Source organism: Ranitomeya variabilis, chromosome 1 (genome assembly GCF_051348905.1).
Source record: "Ranitomeya variabilis isolate aRanVar5 chromosome 1, aRanVar5.hap1, whole genome shotgun sequence".
Lineage (NCBI taxonomy): Eukaryota > Metazoa > Chordata > Amphibia > Anura > Dendrobatidae > Ranitomeya > Ranitomeya variabilis.
Window position 1 is genome coordinate 184399928 of NC_135232.1, and position 19753 is coordinate 184419680.

General features: G+C 41.2%; 1 protein-coding gene across 1 annotated transcript in view; it reads left to right on the plus strand.

Moving 5' to 3' along the window:
- Positions 1-19753, plus strand: part of SNX2 (sorting nexin 2) — a 75396-nt gene that overhangs the window by 45818 nt on the left and 9825 nt on the right. Inside the window, exons 8-12 of the mRNA XM_077291006.1 lie at positions 4329-4404; positions 8458-8571; positions 8820-8913; positions 9174-9379; positions 15192-15335. Coding sequence (XP_077147121.1) covers positions 4329-4404; positions 8458-8571; positions 8820-8913; positions 9174-9379; positions 15192-15335 — 634 coding nt within the window. The remainder of the gene's footprint in view (positions 1-4328; positions 4405-8457; positions 8572-8819; positions 8914-9173; positions 9380-15191; positions 15336-19753) is intronic.

Below are 19753 nucleotides of genomic sequence, written 5' to 3' on the forward strand. Positions count from 1 at the left end.
AGCGGATGCGTTGTAAAACTGCATCCGCTGCCCACGTTGTGCTAAATTTAGCACAACGTACATCGGGCCAACGGTTTGCGACGGCCCTGTACCGACGAAAATGTGAAAGTAGCCTTTCATCCAAATTAGCTGCAGATTGGATGCTGCATATTTGTAGTCCCATCGGATGATGCCTGCACACACACCCCAAAAGACCCCCCCGCACACAACCGAATAGTCCGCACACACCCGAACAGCCCGCAGACCCCGCCTGCACACACATACACACACACACACACACACACACACACACACACACACACACACACACACACACACACACACACACACACACACACACACACACACAGTCACCGCCCACACACTTCCCTCCTCCTGAACTGCAGTGTTTCTCGGACCCACATCCGCAGCAAAACTAGAGATCTTTTTTACATCTGCGGTTTTGCTGCAGATGTGCCCGACTCAATGAAAGTCTAAGGCCGAAGTCACACTACAGCGAGATACGGCCGGCTCTTGCAGGTTAAATACAAGCTCTGGCACCGGCACTCCAGAGCGGAGCGTGCGGCTCCATGTATTGCTATGCGGCTGCACACTCCGCTCTGGAGTGCCGGTGCCAGAGCTTGGTTTTAACCTGCGAGACTCGGCTGTATCTCGCTGTAGTATGATCCCGGCCTAAGGGTGCAGAAACGCTGCAGTTCGGCACAAAAGAAGTGACATGCTGCGGGAAAAAAAAGCTGTGTTTCAGTGCGGCTTTTTCCGCAGCATGTGCACAAAAAGTCTGCGGCTCCCATAGACTTACATTGGTTGTGCACTACACTGCGGATTTTATGCAATTCTGTGCAGCAAAAACCCTGTAGATCTGCAATCAAATCCACAACGTGTGCACACAGCCTTAGCATTTAGTGAACCTAGCAAAAAAGCCAAGCAAAAAAACAAGTGTGGGATTGCACTTTTTTTGCAATTTCATCGCACTTTGAATTTTTTTCACATTTTCTGTCACACGACATGGTAAAACCAATGTCGTTCAAAAGTAGAACTTGTCCTGCAAAAGATAAGCCCTCACATGGCCATATTGACAAACATTATGGCGCTGGAAAGAAGGGGAGCGATAAACGAAAAAAGCTCCAGGGGTGAAGGGGTTTAGAACCATGGATATGGTGGACATATCTATGGAAATAGACATAGATACATAGATATATCTCTGTATCTGTCTGTCTGTCTATCTAATATCTATCTGTGTGTAATGGAGTGTGGGTTGGACAGAAATGACATCACAAATCTTTTTGAAGCTAGAGGGGGGGGAGGAGGGAGGGGTTTGGGTGTGTTTTGGAGTGGGTGTGCTAGGTTCGGGCTTAGTGGCAGTGCAAAGCATCATGGAACTTGTAGTATTAGAGCACAATAACTCAGGAGAAAGGAAGTTGTCGATTAACCCCATGAGAGCTGGATCCAGCACTGAAGATGTGCTGCTACAGCATGATAAAAGGTAATATTGCTGAAATAAACACAGTGGATGTTTTCAGCGGCACATAATAGCAAGATTTCTGAAAAAATAAAAATTTTGTAGTGGACAACTTCTTTAAGTATAAGGCTACGTTCACACTTTGCGGGTTTTGCCGCGGATCCGCAGCAGATTTGACACTGCGGATCCGCAGCAGTTTACCATGCAGGGTACAGTACAATGTTACCCTATGGAAAACAAAACCCGCTGTGCCCATGCTGCGGATTTCCGCGGAAAAAGCCGCGCGGCTTTTGTGCGGGAAAAAAAGGAACATGTCACTTCTTGGTGCAGAATCGCAGCGATTCTGCACCCATAGAAATGCATTGATCCACTCACTTTCCGCACGGGCTGTGCCCACGTTGCGGGAAGTTAAGCGGATAATGTGCAGATGGTACCCGGGGTGGAGGAGAGGAGACTCTCCTCCAGGCCCTGGGAACCATATTTTGGTGTAAAAAAAAAAGAATTAAAATAAAAAATGATGCTATACTCACCTCTCAGCGCTGCCCGCGGCATCCGGTCTCAGTTGCTGTGCGAGCAGGACCTGTGGTGACGTCGCGGTCACATGACCGTGACGTCACGAAGGTCCTTGTCGGCACAGCCGCCTGCAGCACCGAGGAGATCCGGACATCGGAGGGTGAGTATAACCAATTTTTATTATTTTTTACATTACTATTGATGTTGCATATTGCTGCATATGCAGCATCAATAGTATAGGCGGAAACCCGCAGCGGAAACCGCGGAACAAACCGCGATAAATCTGCAGGGATAACTTCAGCGGTTTTGCCCTGCAGATTTATCAATTCCGCTGTGGGATTAACCCGCAGAGCAGGCCGCAAAGTGTGAACGTGGCCTAAGTCTTGTGTTGTTTTTTTTGTATTATTATTTTATTTAATAATCCAATTTCTGAGGGCCCCCAGAACACCATTAAGTGCATTATCAAATAAAAAGAACATGGTGCCACAACAAACCTGTTAAAAGTGGGTGAAATGTGGTGGCAGCATCATATTTTTTTGAAAAATAACCCTACAGCATGTAGGGTTATTTTTCAACAGCAGGGACAGGGAAAATTGAGTTAAGGTGAAGATCGATTTTTGCAAAATACAGGAATATTCTTAAACAAACCCTGTTTCAGTCTGTCAGTGATTTGAGACTGGGACAGAGGTTCCCCTTCCAACAAGACAATGACCCAAAGCATACTGCTAAAGCAACACTTGAGTGGTTTAATGGGAAATGTGTAAATGTTTTGGAGTGGCCAAGTCAAAGCCCAGACCTTAATCCAATTGAGAATCTGTGGTCAGACTTGAAGATCGCTGTTCACTAGAGGAAATCTTCTAAGACCTCTTTCACACGTGCTGATATTTCCGGTACACTAATACCAGAGCTATCAGTGTGTGTGTTACATATTTGTGTCATCAGTGTGACCTGTATCAGTGCCTGAGAAAGGTGGCGCAGTTTGTGTTGTTTCCAGACGCTGGGTGCTTCCTGAGTTCAGCGTGACAATGATGACAGTTGTATTCAGCACCCACTATGTACATCATGTATAAAATAAATATTTAAAAATAAATGTTGTGGGCTACTGCGTCATTTTCATAACCAGCAGAGGGAAAGCCCTTCTGGGGGCTGATGTTAATAATCTGGGAAAGGGCCAGTATCCCAAAAGATTCCCAGGCTATTAATAACCGCTTACAGATGTTTGCTTACCCTATACTGGTTACTTTACAAGGCACCACTTGAAAAAAGATGTAGGGTCCCCCAATAATTTCTAACCAGCAAAACAGACAGCTGTGGACTGATATTAATAGCTTGAGAGGGGGCAAGGGATATTGCTCCCTCCCAGTCTAAGAACATCAGCCCTCTGCAGCCCAAGAAATTGCACATCCATATGATGCGCAGAATCTGGCGCTTGGCTTCCCTGTTCCCACTTGTCTGGTGCAGTGGCAAGTCAGATAATATGGTTGGGGAGATTTTATGGCCGCTGACATCAAACCCAGATGTTAGTAATGGAGAGGTGTTTATAAGAAGTCCCCATTACTAACCCCGTAGTCATATTGTAAAGATTACACAGCCAGAATAAAGTCCTTTAAAGAAGGAAAGACACAGACTCCTTTTATTTGAAATAAACACTTCCCACCCTTTTTTTCCCATTTATTATTGTAAAATTCAACATAATAAAATGCCGTGCTCCTTACCTGTGCCACAATCCATTTGTCCCAGGAAGATCTCCAGCTCTGCTACATCTGGATTGTATGGCTGAGCGGTGGTATGATGCGACTGCTCAGCCGTGAATTCAGGAGACACGGAGCTGTTTTCTGTGTGCTGAATCCGATTTTCATCAATTTGTCAATATTTACCATGAACGAGCCATCCATATTTGGGGGAAAAAAATCCATGATTGTCCTACCCATTAAACACTAGCGGACAGCACTCGCATGGACAAAATGGAGAGATCATCTTGTATTGGCAAAACAGCATGGCTCTGGTGGATTTTTATTTTTGTAATTATTATTGCTGACACTCAAGGTACCTGTATGTGGCTTAATAGCAGAGAAAAAATATATAAATTACCTGTTACCTTAAGAATTCTTCTTAATTAGAATTTTGTCATCTAAACTTTAACTTTGTCCTTAGACTTTCACTGGGGTGTCTTTCCTTTTTTACTACATGAATTTGTTAGGAAATTTTACTCTTTTGGGTGTGAAAATAACATGTTGGCAATCAATGGCTCACATTTTAAGAGATTCTTTAGTATGCCATCCCATAGAATAGTGATTCTGAAAGGAAACTAAAGGTTTTCTGACAAATCTATTATAATTTTTTCTCTAAAAAATAGATATCTTCAACGAACTGTGAAGCACCCTGCACTGTTACAAGATCCCGACGTTAGACAGTTCTTGGAGAGTTCGGAGGTCAGTATTGTACAGTGCCTATATTTCTCTGCTTGTACTTTGTGTATCTGTTCTGTATGTTTTCTGGCCGATTCCTTATAATTCAGCTTTTAACTACATTCATGCTTTAATGTTACATAACAACCCTGCTTTATCAAGGAGTTTTCTATAGAACTTTGGTATAGCACTGCTTGAATTGTCAAAAATTATCCTTAAAGGTGTACAAAAGTGTTGCCAATTTTTAGATTTTTTTTTTGTGCCAACACCTGCATCTTTAAAAAAAAAAAAAAATTGCTGTGGGACGATGGTATGTAATGAAGCCCGCCCAACAAATTCTCTAGAATGTATCCCACGAAAGTATTGTAACTTTTGCCAGAAGTGGGCGACTAACTGCAGTGTGGTTTATAGTGGAGGTACGTGGTAGGAGCAAGGGGCGCTACTTAGTGAGCCTGGTCCTTAGTGTCCAGTCTACATACATCTCTTCCTGCGCTGTATATTCTATGAATAGTACTTGGTTTAGTGTTGTGGCTCACCCTTACTCAGATGAGTAGAGCGGTTTCCTTATACAATGATGTACACGGGGACTTTGCACCATTACCGCTGCTTCTTGGGGCCTCAGTGTAAAATCTGCCACTAGTGGTACCTGCACACGTGGCAGCTCGTCCATTCTGTGGTCAGGCATGTTGTCTGCTTCCACAATGCACTGCTTTCTTGTAACTAGTAGAATAATCAATTAAGTAGTTTGGCTAAAAGAATAAAACTAATTGACCCTTTCTCTGCCAGTGACATGTAATCCTTCCTGACCATTGCCACTATAAGGCTATGTGCACACGTTGCGGATTTGGCTGTGGATCTGCAGTGGATTGGCCACTGCAGATTCGCAGCAGTTTTCCATCAGGTTTACACTACCATGTAAACCAACTCCGCTGTGCCCATGGTGCGGAAAATACTGCGCGGAAACGCTGCATTGTATTTTCTGCAGCATGTCAATTCTTTGTGCGGATTCTGCAGCGTTTTACACCTGCTCCTCAATAGGAATCCACAAGTGTGAAATCTGCACTAAATCCGCAGGTAAAATGCAGTGTGTTTTACCTGCAGATTTTTCAAAAAACGGTGTGGGAAAATCCACACACGAATCCGCAATGTGTGCACATAGTCTTAGGGGATACAGCAGTTATTGCTGTGTAAGGGGTCTGCTGCTGTGATTGCTCCTCCTGTAGGTCTCCCGGTGATCCTAGGGGGAGGATACAGTAATGTTACCATCCTACTTGCCCATCTGAGGGAATATATGCTCTCCTATTTAGGGGCGCCTGCCTTATCTGCAGTATACCCCAATGATCAGCCAAAGTGCATACGAGATCAGCATGACGTATAGTCTTATTACCCAGTGCTTAAGATAGCTGTTCTGTCCCCGTCATTGTGTTGTGGTCAAAAACACATTTATTATGGGGTTACTCACATTACTGGTGTAGGTAATTATTCTAGAGAAGGAAACAATGGAAATTTTCTTTAAATTCTTCAGTTTCACTAGTGAATGTAACCAGCCTAGCAACCACTGTCAGCGACTTGTGCAGATATCACTCATCTTCTCCATGCGCTCACAGGTCCGTTCTATGCCGGTGACGGCGATATAGTCTTCACTTCCCCGGATATGTTTATGGTTTTGTTTTAATAAATGTTCATTTAATGTGGCCTGATGGCCTTGTTATATACTTTCCAATAAAAATAAAGCTAGGCACATGTCCACGGTGGACTTCTGTCATATGTCTGACTAGTCTGCTGTAAGCAGCAAGTGGGGGAAAATGGCGAATGGTCGGTACATGACGCTCTGGATGTTGCTCTCTGTAGAAACACTGGAAGGACTTGAGCTCTGAGCAACATTTAAATCTTTCCTGAATGGGCTGTTGTGTGTTTTTTTTTTTTGTTTTTTGTTTTTTTTAATTTATTCTATTATATTCTTTTTGCACTTTCATTTTTGTCCTCCCCTTCTAAGAACCATAACTTTATTTTTCTGTTGACATAGCAATATAAAGGTTTGTTGTTGTGTTTTTTTGTTTTTTTTTGTCGGATGAGTTGTACTTTCAAATTCAGATTCTGCAGGTCAGTCCCTTTTTTATGGTGATGCCACACTTGTGAAAGTTACTTTTCTTTTATTTAAGCTATGAAAAAATCTTGTTTTTTTTTAAATAAAAAAATCTTTTTCGTGTTGCCATTTTCTAAAAACCTTTTTCCATCTATAGAACTGTGTAATTTACCAGTACTTATTTTTTTTGTGTTTTTTTTTTTTATTATTATTTTAGTGTAGTTATGACTTTTTGATAGACTCTTGCATTGCATCTCTGGGCTGAGTTGCAGTAATAAACCACAATTCTGCCATATTTTTTTTTCTCTTTACAGTGTTTATCATGAGTGTTAATTGTATATTTATATCACTTTTCAAGATACAGTGATATCAAATATGCTTATTTTATTATTATTTTTTTTTACAAGCCCAAAAAAAGGGGTGATTTGACTTTTAACTTTTCTTTTTATATGGTTAAAAAAATTGTGTTTTTAAGTTTTATGGTCCAGGATTTAGTGACTATCGAGCCTGGGTGGGACGGTCATTTCCACACTACAGTTCAGGCTTTGGACCTGCCTAGCTAAAGCTCCAGGTCTGGCTTTAAATACCGTACTGAGGCTTCACAGAACCTGGAAAGTAAAGTTCTGAAAAAGACAAACCCAATGCTGGATCTGACCTGCTTCTTGGAACCTGTAGGTTAAGGCTTCCCATGATAGCCTGTAGTGTGAGGATATGGACTGTGACTTGGGGCTTGTTTGTTCTTTCTGAAGAAAACCCCGTAGTATGGGGCATATCATATCATTAGCTCAAAACGAGAAATACAGATTAAACAACAACCACAACACTGATTTCATCAACCAAGGTATCATATCAATCAGTAGAACGGCGCCGACCTGACACTGTGTGTAGGTTACTGTGCACAATCCTGCTGACAGGTTCCTTTTAGTTCTGAATAATTTTATACTTAAACTTTATTAACAATTGTAGGTTATAGCCTATGTGGGCAGCTGCTTGGCATACAGGTGCTATGTCAGGGCACTATATTCAGCTAATATGTCAGGATTACTTCCTGACTGATACATTAGACGTGCAGAAATAAACCCCACAATGACTCGAATGTCTGACCAGCAATGACGAGCAGCGGCATCATGCTCCTCAGATTCACTGTGTAGTGTGCCGTCAGCGTTTGTTCTTTGGGGGCGCTTCCTTGTTAATTTGGCTTTTTACAGTGGCACAGTACATGGTATCCTAGCCCAAGCTGAATGGGTCTTAAAGGGGTTGTTGATTGGGCTCAGAACGCTGTGCCTATCCACACACCCCAGCGCTGTGATCACTGATAGGCTGCAGTGGTCACATGCTGCTGGAAGAGGAATTGAGGGCCCAGAGTTAGTGCTGCAGAAAAGCATTGTGGGCTCAATAATGGATTTATTTTATTTAAAATCCCACACTAGTCCTCTTTTAAATTGAAGAGGGGATGAACCAAGTGTAAATGCCCTTTCCCTCCTTGTAAGGTCTCCAGCTTGCACAACAACCAACATACAAGGCTAACTGCAGGAGAACGGTCAGCAGGACTCCCGCGTGCATCTGTGCGCGTCTCATGGAGTCCTGTGCTCCTGCACTGCGTTTCATCTTTGTATTCTTGCTCTTTAAGTAGGTTTTCCGTACTTGGCGGTTTTTTTTCCTTCTTTTTACACAGTGATGGAAAACACATGCTGGCTACCTGATTTAGCTGCATTAAGCTTTAGAGACCATCTTCCTATTGACCTTTTGCCAAACCCCATATTAGTTCATCTATATGTAAAGTCAGTAAATTAAATTCTTCTTTTTTTTTCTTCTTTTTTTCATGCTCCCCACTGGGATGGGAAAGACTTTAAATCAGAAAAAATGAGTTGACTCTGTATTGAAATGCATGTTAGTGGCGACCGCGTAGCATGCTTTACTTCTGCTTGATCCTCTTCTAAGACGCTAACCTTTAACCGGTTTGTTTGCCCTTATTTGTCATTCAATTGCAGCTGCCGCGAGCGGTTAGCACCCAGGCGTTGAGTGGAGCGGGATTATTGAGGATGGTAAACAAGGCTGCAGACGCTGTCAACAAAATGACAATCAAGATGAATGAATCGGATGCCGTAAGAGCTGATTTTTTTTTTTTTTTTTCTTGAACTGTATAATGATGGCCATCGGAGGTTAAACAATCGCACTTTCAGCTCATAGACGTAGCACACAGAATCATTTACCCATTGACTCCATTCTCTTTGGTCTGTTGAGCCACACACTTGTATGCTACTTGTCAACCACTAGTAAATCTAATATACCAGTTTTTGTGCCTTGATAAATTGGCCTTTTTTTCTTTTGCCCCATTTTTCTTTGCTGTCAGTGGTTTGAAGAAAAGCAGCAGCAATTTGAGAATCTAGATCAACAACTTAGGAAACTGCACGCCAATGTCGAAGCTTTGGTCTGCCACCGTAAAGGTTTGCTGTGTTGCTTTCTTGCAGTGTCTGTGTGTGTGTGTATTTTTGTGTAATTTTTATAATACAATTTATGAACAGGGCTAAATTTGTCTCCCAAAATTCAGAATCCATTAATACTCAGCATGCATACTGATATGGACTTGGTACATACTTCCACAATGACTGATCCTTTCATATATTTCTGTATGAGCAGCTAGGGGTTTTCTAGCTTTTATTTTGCTGAAATGTCTGACACGTCGCTTGTCCTCGTTTATGTATAGAGCTGTCGGCCAACACAGCTGCGTTTGCAAAGAGTGCTGCTATGCTGGGCAACTCCGAGGATCACACAGCGCTGTCCCGAGCTTTATCACAGCTGGCAGAAGTAGAAGAAAAGATAGACCAGTTACATCAGGAGCAGGCATTTGCTGATTTTTACGTGTTTTCAGAACTCCTCTGTGACTACATCAGACTCATTGCTGCTGTGAAAGTAGGTGCATTGTGCCATCTGTCTTAAAGTAAAATATATACAACATAGTATTTCAACACCTGAACATCTCGGCCATAGATCATACATCCCTTTACTAATACATGACATTAAAGGGAACCTGTCACCCCCAAAATCGAAGGTGAGCTAAGCCCTCCGGCATTAGGGGCTTATCTACAGCATTCTGGAATGCTGTAGTTAATCCCCCCGATGTATCCTGAAAGATGAGAAAAAGAAGTTAGATTATACTCACCCAGGGGCGGTCCGGTCTGATGGGCATCGCGGTCTGATGGGCGTCGCGGTGCGGTCCGGTCTGATGGGCGTCGTGGTCCGGTGCCTCCCATCTTCTTACAATGACGTCCTCTTCTTGTCTTCACGCTCCGGCGCAGGCTTACTGATTTGCCCTGTTGAGGGCAGAGCAAAGTACTGCAGTGCGCAGGCGCCAAGAAAGGTCAGAGAGGCCCAGCGCCTGCGCACTGCAGTACTTTGCTCTGCCTTCGACAGAGCAGACAAAGTGCGCCGGAGCCGCAGCATGAATACAAGAAGAGGACGTCACATCGTAAGAAGATGGGAGGCCCCAGACCGGACCGCGACGCCCATCGTACCGGGACCGCCCCTGGGTGAGTATAATCTAACCTCTTTTTCTCATCTTTCAGGATACATCGGGGGCTTATCTACAGCATTACAGAATGCTGTAGATAAGCCCCTGATGCTGGTGGGCTTGGCTCACCTTCGATTTTGGGGGTGACAGGTTCCCTTTAAAGGGTCAGTCTGACACTTTAACTGTGCAAACTGACGCTCAGTGATCTGAGAATGGAACATAGCTGAGGCCACACATGGGTGCTGCCACTCCATTCATTCTTTGGTTTTCCTTCAACAAAGATATGGCATCTTGCCTTCAATATGAATAATATTCCTGGGAATTTGATGACTTGACTTGTTAAAATGCTGACCTGCTATGAAGGTGCCATCTTCAAAATCACAGTTTATAGGGATGTAAGGCAGTGCTCACACTGAGAGGATGTACTGTGGGAAAAGTAGTGTATGTGAATGGGATGGTCAGCCTCCATCTACACACAGTGACTGCAGACTAGTGAATACTCAGTGTGTGCTTTCCACATTCTCCGGATAGCCATGTCACCCCAAGTATGCGATTTGCATACTTCCGGCTACATTTGGACTAGACGTGTCCAGTATTTCCCCCAAATGCACAAGTATTAAGCGAGGTCACTTAAGTCTAGTCTGCATGTGACTTCGCAAGTATGTGATATACATACATGGTCACATGCATGCCTGCCCCTGGCACTGGGAATCTAGACAGCGTGCACTGTGAGCGCTGTGAGGATTCACAAATCTGGAGTCTCGTATAGGGACTGTAGACTTGAGCCCCAAGCCTGGACAACCCCTTTTAAGGCTATGTGCACACGATGCGGATTTTGCTGCGGGTCCGCAGCAGTTTCCCATGAGTTTACAGTACAATGTAAACCTATGGGAAACCAAAAAAGCTGTCCCCATGCTGCGGAAAAAAACGTGTGGAAACGCAGCTGTTTACATTCCGCAGCATGCCAATACTTTGTTCGGAATCCGCTACGGTTTTACACCTGCTCCAATAGAAATCTGCAGGTGTAAAACCGCAGTGGAATCCGCACAAAATCCTTGGTAAATCCGCAGGAAAAACGCTGTGTTTTTGCCCTGCGGATTTATCAAATCCGCTGCGGAAAAATCCACAGTGGACCATTCTACGTGTGCACATACCCAGAAACAAGTAGCAGTAAAGATATTAAAAAGTAATAAATAATAATGAATAAAATGGGCCAAAAAGCATAAAAAGAGATATAAAACTATACTTATACCCAAGTGCATAGGGTAATTAAATGAATGAGAAAACTGCTACATAATAAGTGAATGGCAGACCATTTGGTACACTGGTACAACAAGGAACCCTATATACAGAGATCAATAGATGTGTCTCATACATAGAAAATATCTTAATGCATGTTAGCCAAATTAAAAGAACAAGATAGAACAATAATGCAATATAATAAAATGCCTTTATCAAAAATAATTAGTGGGCAAAAAATGGCAACTACAAAAGTGTGCCTGTAACTGGAGGTAAATATACAATAAAAATTATATATATATATATATATATATATATATATATATATTATACACACACATATAGCGGAATAGCAATAATGCAACGGACACAAAGAAGGCTAGGTATGTATATAGTAAAAAATGTCTTAAGATTAAATTGCTCAAATCACGAGGCGCACAAGAATGCATCAAAGTATACATAACATATATATATATATATATATGTATGTATAAAAGTACTACACCATGTAAAAAGGTGAAAAAATGGCAAGACAATCGTGCATATAAAAATAAAAAATATATGAATGTGCAAAAATTGCAAGTAAGTTGCACAACAAAGTATGTGAAGCCAGTATTATAGGAAAAAATTACTGGGAAGCCTAATTATAGGCAAAAATAGCAGTGCATGTGTACAAAGAATATATATATAAAAATAACGTATGTGGGTGGTGATACTCGTGCCAAGGGCACATATACTGAGCGCAAGGTTTAACTGAGCAAAAGTAAATAAAAAGATAGAAAATTACCTCCTCCTTTAAATGGTCCGATCCTCCAGGTACAGCACACCCCGACGCGCGTTTCGGACTGTGTCCTTCGTCAGGGGGTGGTGTACAGGAGGAACTGGAGATCTATTTGTATGTGTATCAATAATGCCGATGAAGGGAGCAAAGGCATAGCGGCGCATGCGCCGCCAGGAGGACCCGGAAGTGTGCAGCGTCCGCGTCACGCGACCCGGCAGTAGAAGGGCTGCCATGGTAGCAAAGATGCCGGATGCACAACTAGAGGGACACAGGCGATGCATGCGCACAGCGACTGCATCCAAACATGGGCTAAAAAAAAGAGGAAACTGTGTATACGTAAGTGCGATGAATAATATGCGAAAACTATGGCGACTAAGTAGTGAGTGCACATGAGTATGGTGAGCACATGCCAGTGCCGCAAAGATGAGCGAAATATAAGGGACGGTGAATGCGGCACATCAGAAAAGGGCAAAACACAAAATAATAAAGTAAAATAGGTGATGGGAAAAAGGACAAAGTGATAAAAAGAAAAGAAGAATGAGTAAGAAATAATATATCTATTTATATCGGAGTGCAAAATATAATATATATATATATATATATATATATATATATATATATATATATATATATATATATATATATATATATATATATATATATATATATATATATCTATCTCAAAAGAGAAGGCAGCACTCCATTTTTTAAAAAAGTATAGGATTTATTCAAATCCACGTGTCAGTGCGACGTTTCAGCTCTATTGAGCTTTTCTCAAGCAGTGGATACAGGTTCCTTAGTGCATATATATAGTATTTAACCATCCTTAATTACCGCCATTTGTGTTTAATTATATACAGATATATCTGATAAAGTGCATCTGTGCATATTTGTGCATTAAATGTGTAAATAATCTGTGGATCATGCCGTTCTTACCGCCACATGGACCGGTTACTGATGGAAGACGCCATTAGATCTGTCGGCGTTCATAAATGTCTATTGCGCATGTCTGTTGCGTCATACTGTTTGGTTAAACTGCAGGTCAATGACTAAATTCGGCGCATGCGCAGTAGCGCTACATTTCGCCATTTTTCTGGAGACAAAGTTCCTTTAGAGCTATACATGTATAGAGAGGGGCGTATTAATGTGCTTTTAAGCTAATTAAAGATATGTAAGTAGGCACAGAAGCGTCCAATAACGCCACCCACTCAGACTAAATATACCCATTATCACTACCATTCAGCATAGATAACGTTTTTATTATTATTTTAGTTACCAGCACCGTCTGTGTTATATATGGACCGCGGTCCATGACAGTATATATATAAATCGCCATAGGGACGTTATCACCACTACCCTGATACCGCGAGTATAGCCTTGCGCAGGCCACATCCCGCAGATCAAATAGCACTCAACTATGGGCAAGTCGAACCACTACGGTCAGACTGCCCACAATCCGAATTGCTATATGGCAGTGAAGTATCCCGGCGTATTATCAAAGTTCTCCCATCTAACACACGACAGGTACTAAAAACATTCTTTTAGCTCACTTTATTAGATTGGCCTCAGTTCAACACAATGCATGCTTAGAAAATTGGTTGAGATCAATATTACTCTGGAGGCTCTGCACCCAGAGATAAGTTATACTAGTGTGCTGTTCCATATATATATATATATATATATATATATATATATATATATATATATATATATATATATATATATATATATATATATATATATATATACACATATATACATACATACACATATATACATACATACATACACATATATACATACATACATACACATATATACATACATACATACACATATATACATACATACATACATACATACATACATACATACATACATACATACATACATACATACATACATACCAGAAATAGATATATAAAAAATAATCTATAGAAATATATAAACATATGTGCCCTTATATATAGGGCAAGTAAAAAGATAATAATAATCACCAATCAGAGCACATAAATATCTATAATTCTAGGTATATACATGTAAAAAGAAGAAAGCCGGTTCAAATAAAAAACATTGACATGATATAAAAGGTTCACAGGAAGGAAGCAAAGTTAAAATTCTCGTTCAAGCCTAATGGAGAAACTGTTTTGAGGGTCCAAATCCATTTGCATTCTAATCTTGCCAGTGGTATACTTACCTTTCCACCTCTAGAGGTGAGTTTAATAGCATCGATACCGATAACCCGTAGTAGAGAAGCATCAGATTCATGGTGTCTATTGATCTCCGTATATAGGGTTCCTTGTTGTACCAACGTGTGCACATACCCTTAGAAGACCAGCTATGTATGTAGTCTTATCAGCAGTTCTGTGTGGGACAAATGTTATGCACTGGCGAGAGCGTCATTTCCACCTTGGAGAGCACTATTTTGTATATACTTAACAATACAAATGAACGGTGTTCAGACCTTATGGGAGTATAGAACAGTGTTTTGGGGTTTTGTTTTTTTTTGTTATAATTCTGCTGCAGCAGACTTGTGTGAACATTACCCAGCAGACCGAGCCGCCTCTGATTAGTTCTGTCAATGACACAAAATATGGTAACATTTCAGCTTCTATCTGAAGTCTCCACTCACACTTCTGTTGGAGCATTACTCTCAGATTTCCATTGTTCTAAATACTAATTTACAGATCAGTGGGGACATATACAATGAGAGCAGACATGAGTGACAGTGATGCAGTTTACACAGGAGGAGTAAGGGCTCATAAGAGCTTACAGTCTACAAGGACATGGGGGGGGCACAAAATGTAAAAAGCAGTTGTACTATAAGGGCCAGACCTCTTTAGGATAAGGGTTTTCCTGTAGAGCTGCCTGAGTCCAGATACAGTCGTTTATTAGCGTCCACAATAATATACTGTGATATTCTAACGGGCAGATCATAAATCGGTAGATAGACCAAATTACTACTGACATCATAGATCTCATGTGACTAGGGCCCAACTGGAGCTGCCTCCCCCGGATTGGTGTGTACACCGCGACACATGTGCCTGTTTAATTCATTATGTGCCTGTTAAACTTTTGCGCTAAAGCATTAAGATCTTTTATGGCCTTTTATAGTTCTGCTTTTAATGTCCCCCCCTAGGAATCTGTTGTAATAGAAAGAAATGCAGAATCTCATTTTTATTTTTAATTCCCAGGGTGTGTTTGATCAGCGAATGAAGTGTTGGCAAAAATGGCAAGATACCCAGGTCAACCTGCAGAAGAAACGGGAGGCGGAGGCCAAGCTCCAGATCGCTAACAAACCTGACAAACTTCAGCAAGCAAAAGATGAAATCCGAGAGGTAGCTGCTGTACCCCAATGCATTATTGGCACAGGCTTTGTTCTGTTGCTTCTCCGTCCTGAAATTCATTAGATGTTTATGCAGTTATGTGCGAGAGCAGCCAGCAGCACCGACCCCATTGCTGAACCAGCAGATACTTAACACTACCTTTCCTCATGTTTATTACTACAATTGTCTTTCTTTGTATAGTGTTTTTTATATTTTACTAATGGGAATGTATAATCTGTGAGTGCATACTAAAATAGTCCTCTGGTCATGATGTATATGGCATTTACGATGTTAAAAGCAAAAGGCGTAAAACAATGAATTTCTGATCATTTCTTCCCCATGCTTCATAAAGGAGATTGAAGAGGTAGGATAAGATTCCTCATTCTCTGGTGTCTTGTGTGTTGGTCCCTCTGTGTACTCCTCCATTCCAATCAGACGTTGTAGTTCTGCACAGTTCTTGTTCTTAGTCTGTATTTTGACTTGCAGTATTTTATTAGAACTGCCATTTCTCGGCTGACCTGGACAGCTCTACTGCGGTGGTCTACAGGCCCTATACTTGGCGGGTTGTATGTGAATTACTTGTGGCATTGGGGCGGTCTTGGCATATTGAATCTGTGATGTCTAGTATTATGTAGTGACGAACTCAAAAAATACATTTTCATAGAAGGCTTAAAGCTGAAATCTGATTCTTGGATGGTTCTTGAAGTGTTTTAGACTTGTGAAGGAGGTGCTGCTGGTTCCTCTTGAATCCACAAAATTGTATATATACACAACATTTCTGTAGATTGGCACATTCTAAAATAAAAGGAAGAACCTCCAAAATGTCTAATAAATGTAGATGTCTACATAATGGAGGTAATATAAAGATTGCTAAGCAGCCCACCTTGGCTGTCTTTGAATTTCATTAGTAGGTTAAACATTTGTCCAAGACCTTTCAAAGGTGGCCAGAAAGCAGGAAATATAAAGTGGTCGTCCGACCCTTTCAAAAAATGAATTGCATAATAATAGCAGAAGTAATCGTTTAAGAAAAATTAAAATCCATAATACAGGCGTAAACCACTGTGGAGGTACGCATTAGGACCTGCAGGACTCAATTACAGCCTATTCTTTGGTCACCTGACCACCAAGACGTGATTGTCTGCAGGGTTCAGGTGAGTGAAGATCATTGAATGTACCTTAGAACAGGACATCATTGCTACCAAGCTGCACCCAAGGACATGACATAACAGATGGTGAGCATTCCTGATTTTGAAACCATCTGATGTTTAACCACTGGAATGATGGTGGGGGGATGTACCAAGTGAATATCACTTGGGCTCGGACCACACGGCATCTGTGCCCAATGTCGGGGGCACACTCTCAGAAGATATGTGGCCGACAGTGTGCTGAGTAGGATGTATGCATCTATCCCCTATAGGTATCCACAGGAAAGAAGCCATGTGGTAGAGGTGCTTAACGGGGTCTCTCCCTATTTACATGTGTTGGAGAAACCTGTCAATCACCTTCAGTCTCGCTTGGGTCAACGCTGGAGTCATCTGGTTTATAGCTATGGTCCCCGTTCCATTCTCAAAGTATATATATATTTTTTCTGAAATGCAGGAGCTTTCCAGGGAATAATATACTTGGCTGCAGTCGTTTGGCCAAGCTTCGATTTATGCTGCCTGTAGTTTGACCAGCATGAGTTGCCTTATGGGTTCCCTTTAACCCCTTATTGACGGAGCTAATTTTGACACTAATGACCAGGCTAAATTTTTTAAATCTGATCAGTGTCACTTTACGGTAATAACTCTGAAACGCTTCAATGGTTCCCAGTTATTCTGAGATTGTTGTTGTTTTTTGTTTTTTTTTCATGACACGTTGAACTTCGTTAGTGTTAAATTTTGGTCTTTTACATTTTTTTGATTTTCATACATATGCGCAAATCATAAAATTTTGCAATTTTCAAACTTTAAATCAGATGCTTATGCCACACAAAATATTTCCCACATGTCTACTTTACATCAGCACAATTTTTGAAACAGAATTTTTTTTTTTTTTAGTTCGGAAGTTATAGGGGTTAAAAGTTGACCAGCGATTTCTCAATTTTCCAACAAAATTTACAAAAACCATTTTTTTAGGGACCATTTCATATTTGAAGTGACTGAGTCTATATAACAGAAAATACCCATACACCATTCTCAATGCTCCCCTCAAGGTGCTCAAAATCACATTCAAGACGTCTATTGACCCTTTCCGGTGCTTCACAGGAAATGGTGGAATGTGAAAAAGGAAAAAATTAAACGTTTAACACTTTTCACAAAAATTTAGTTTTAGCCCCACACTTTTTACTTTCACAATGTTAACTGGAAAAATTGAACCACTAAATGTGTTGTGCAATTTTTCCTGAGTACATGGATACCCCATTTGTGGGGGGAAACTTCTGTCTGGTCTCACGGCAGGGCTCGGAGGGGAAAGAGTGCCATTTGACTTTTCGAACGCAAAAATTGCTGGAAACCCCCCACAAGTGACCCCATTTTGAAAACTACACCTCTCAAGGATTTTTCTCAGAGGGTATAGTGAGGATTTTTAACCCAAAAAGTACTGCACAGAATTTGATAACAATAGGTCATCCTATTGAATGTATCGTAATTAGTATTGAGCGCACGTGCTCACTACTCCAGAGTTTGCATCAGGGTGCTCCTGTATGCACCAAGTATTGCGGGTGCTTGATCGACCCCAATGAAGACCCGAGTAGAGAGCACTTGCACTCATCACTAGACGTCATATCGTCCTCTTGTTATTTTTAACTTTTTTGATAAAACCCTATGCCTAATGGCAAAGAATGAAAGAAATAAAAAATTATAAAATAAAAAAAATGTAATCTGGCCAGTGGGATAACACAGGGGGATGACCTACTAATTATTGGCTTTTGGTCACAATGATGGGGTCTATCACAGTGAACAAAATGAACTAATAGGAAAAATCCTTGCTGGTGCCGGCCGGCAGATGTCGGCAGGCACACTGACACTACTAGGACAACTCCTTTTTGAACTAAGTGGTTGGCCTTGATAAAATAATAAAGCCTATAATCTCCTCCTGTGCCGGCGTCCCTCCAGCAGTGTTTGCACTCACTTTCATGTAGTGTTGTGACATGTGACGCCAAATCGGCGCTGGCGTCAATGTCACTGCCTTCGGACAAACTGAACATTAAGAGGAAGTCCGGGCTGCAGCTGATCCCTAGCTTCCTCTTCATGTTCAGTTCGTACGAAGGCTGAGGAGACTGTAACTCTTGCGCTGATTATGCACTGACATCATGTGTCACAACACCGCATGAGAGTCCCAGGGAGAGGGAGTGCTGACCTTGTGGGAACGTAAGGCGAGTATAGGCTTTATTTAGTTTAAAAAGGGGTTGTCCTAGTAGTTGACAACCCTTTTAATAGTTTCCATCGAACACCATATTACATACATGGGCAGCAGCTTGTTTTGGTCAAAAGATTATTATTTTTTATTTTTTTTAAGCCACCGCCACAACAAGGTAGACTTTTTGCCAGGCCCTACTCTAATATAACCTATTAAACATTTCTTAAAATATCCAAAACTCTTTTTAGAGTTTATACATTTTTCTTTATGGGAATGTGTCACATACATTTTTTTTTTTAAATGACCAGTAATACCACATACAAGGGACAAATAGTCACAGCGTGGCCTGACCACATATTGCCACCACATAGTGACTGAATAATTCCACATAAAAGCGAAATACCACATAACTGAATACTATTATACTGGTCATTAATAAAAAAAACCCACAATAATATTACCATAATTGACATTATACACAGGCGCTATGTACATGGTATGCAGTGTATAGTGTCAGTGTACAGGTAATACAGTGATAACTGGAGACATACACAGGAGCTCTGTATATAGTTTACAGTGTACAGGTAATAGTGATCATTGGTGACATAATTTATACACCACAGCTCTGTATACAGTGATCACCGGTGATATTGTACACAGGAGCTCTGTATATAGTGTATAGTACAGGTGATACAGTAATCACTGGTGACATTATTATACACAGGAGCTCTGTATATAGTGTACAGGTAATACATTAATCACTGGTGACCTTACGCACAGGAGCTCTTTATAAAGTATATAGTGTACAAGTAACACACTGAATCATCAGTGATGTCTGTAATTGAAGTACTTCGTCTTCATCCAGTGCAGATCGCCATCACTTCTTCCAACCAGGAATCGTCTCTGCAGAAAAGTTATCTATAGCACTGTTTCCAGATCACATTCCCCAACTTCTACACTACACCAGATGAAGAAAAAAAGTGACTGTCACCCTGCACAGTAACAGGACCCACCCCCAATAGAAAAGTTTCTTCATAAATAAAATACATCACAGCAGTAATATCCCTTAATCAGCCACTGCAGCAATAATG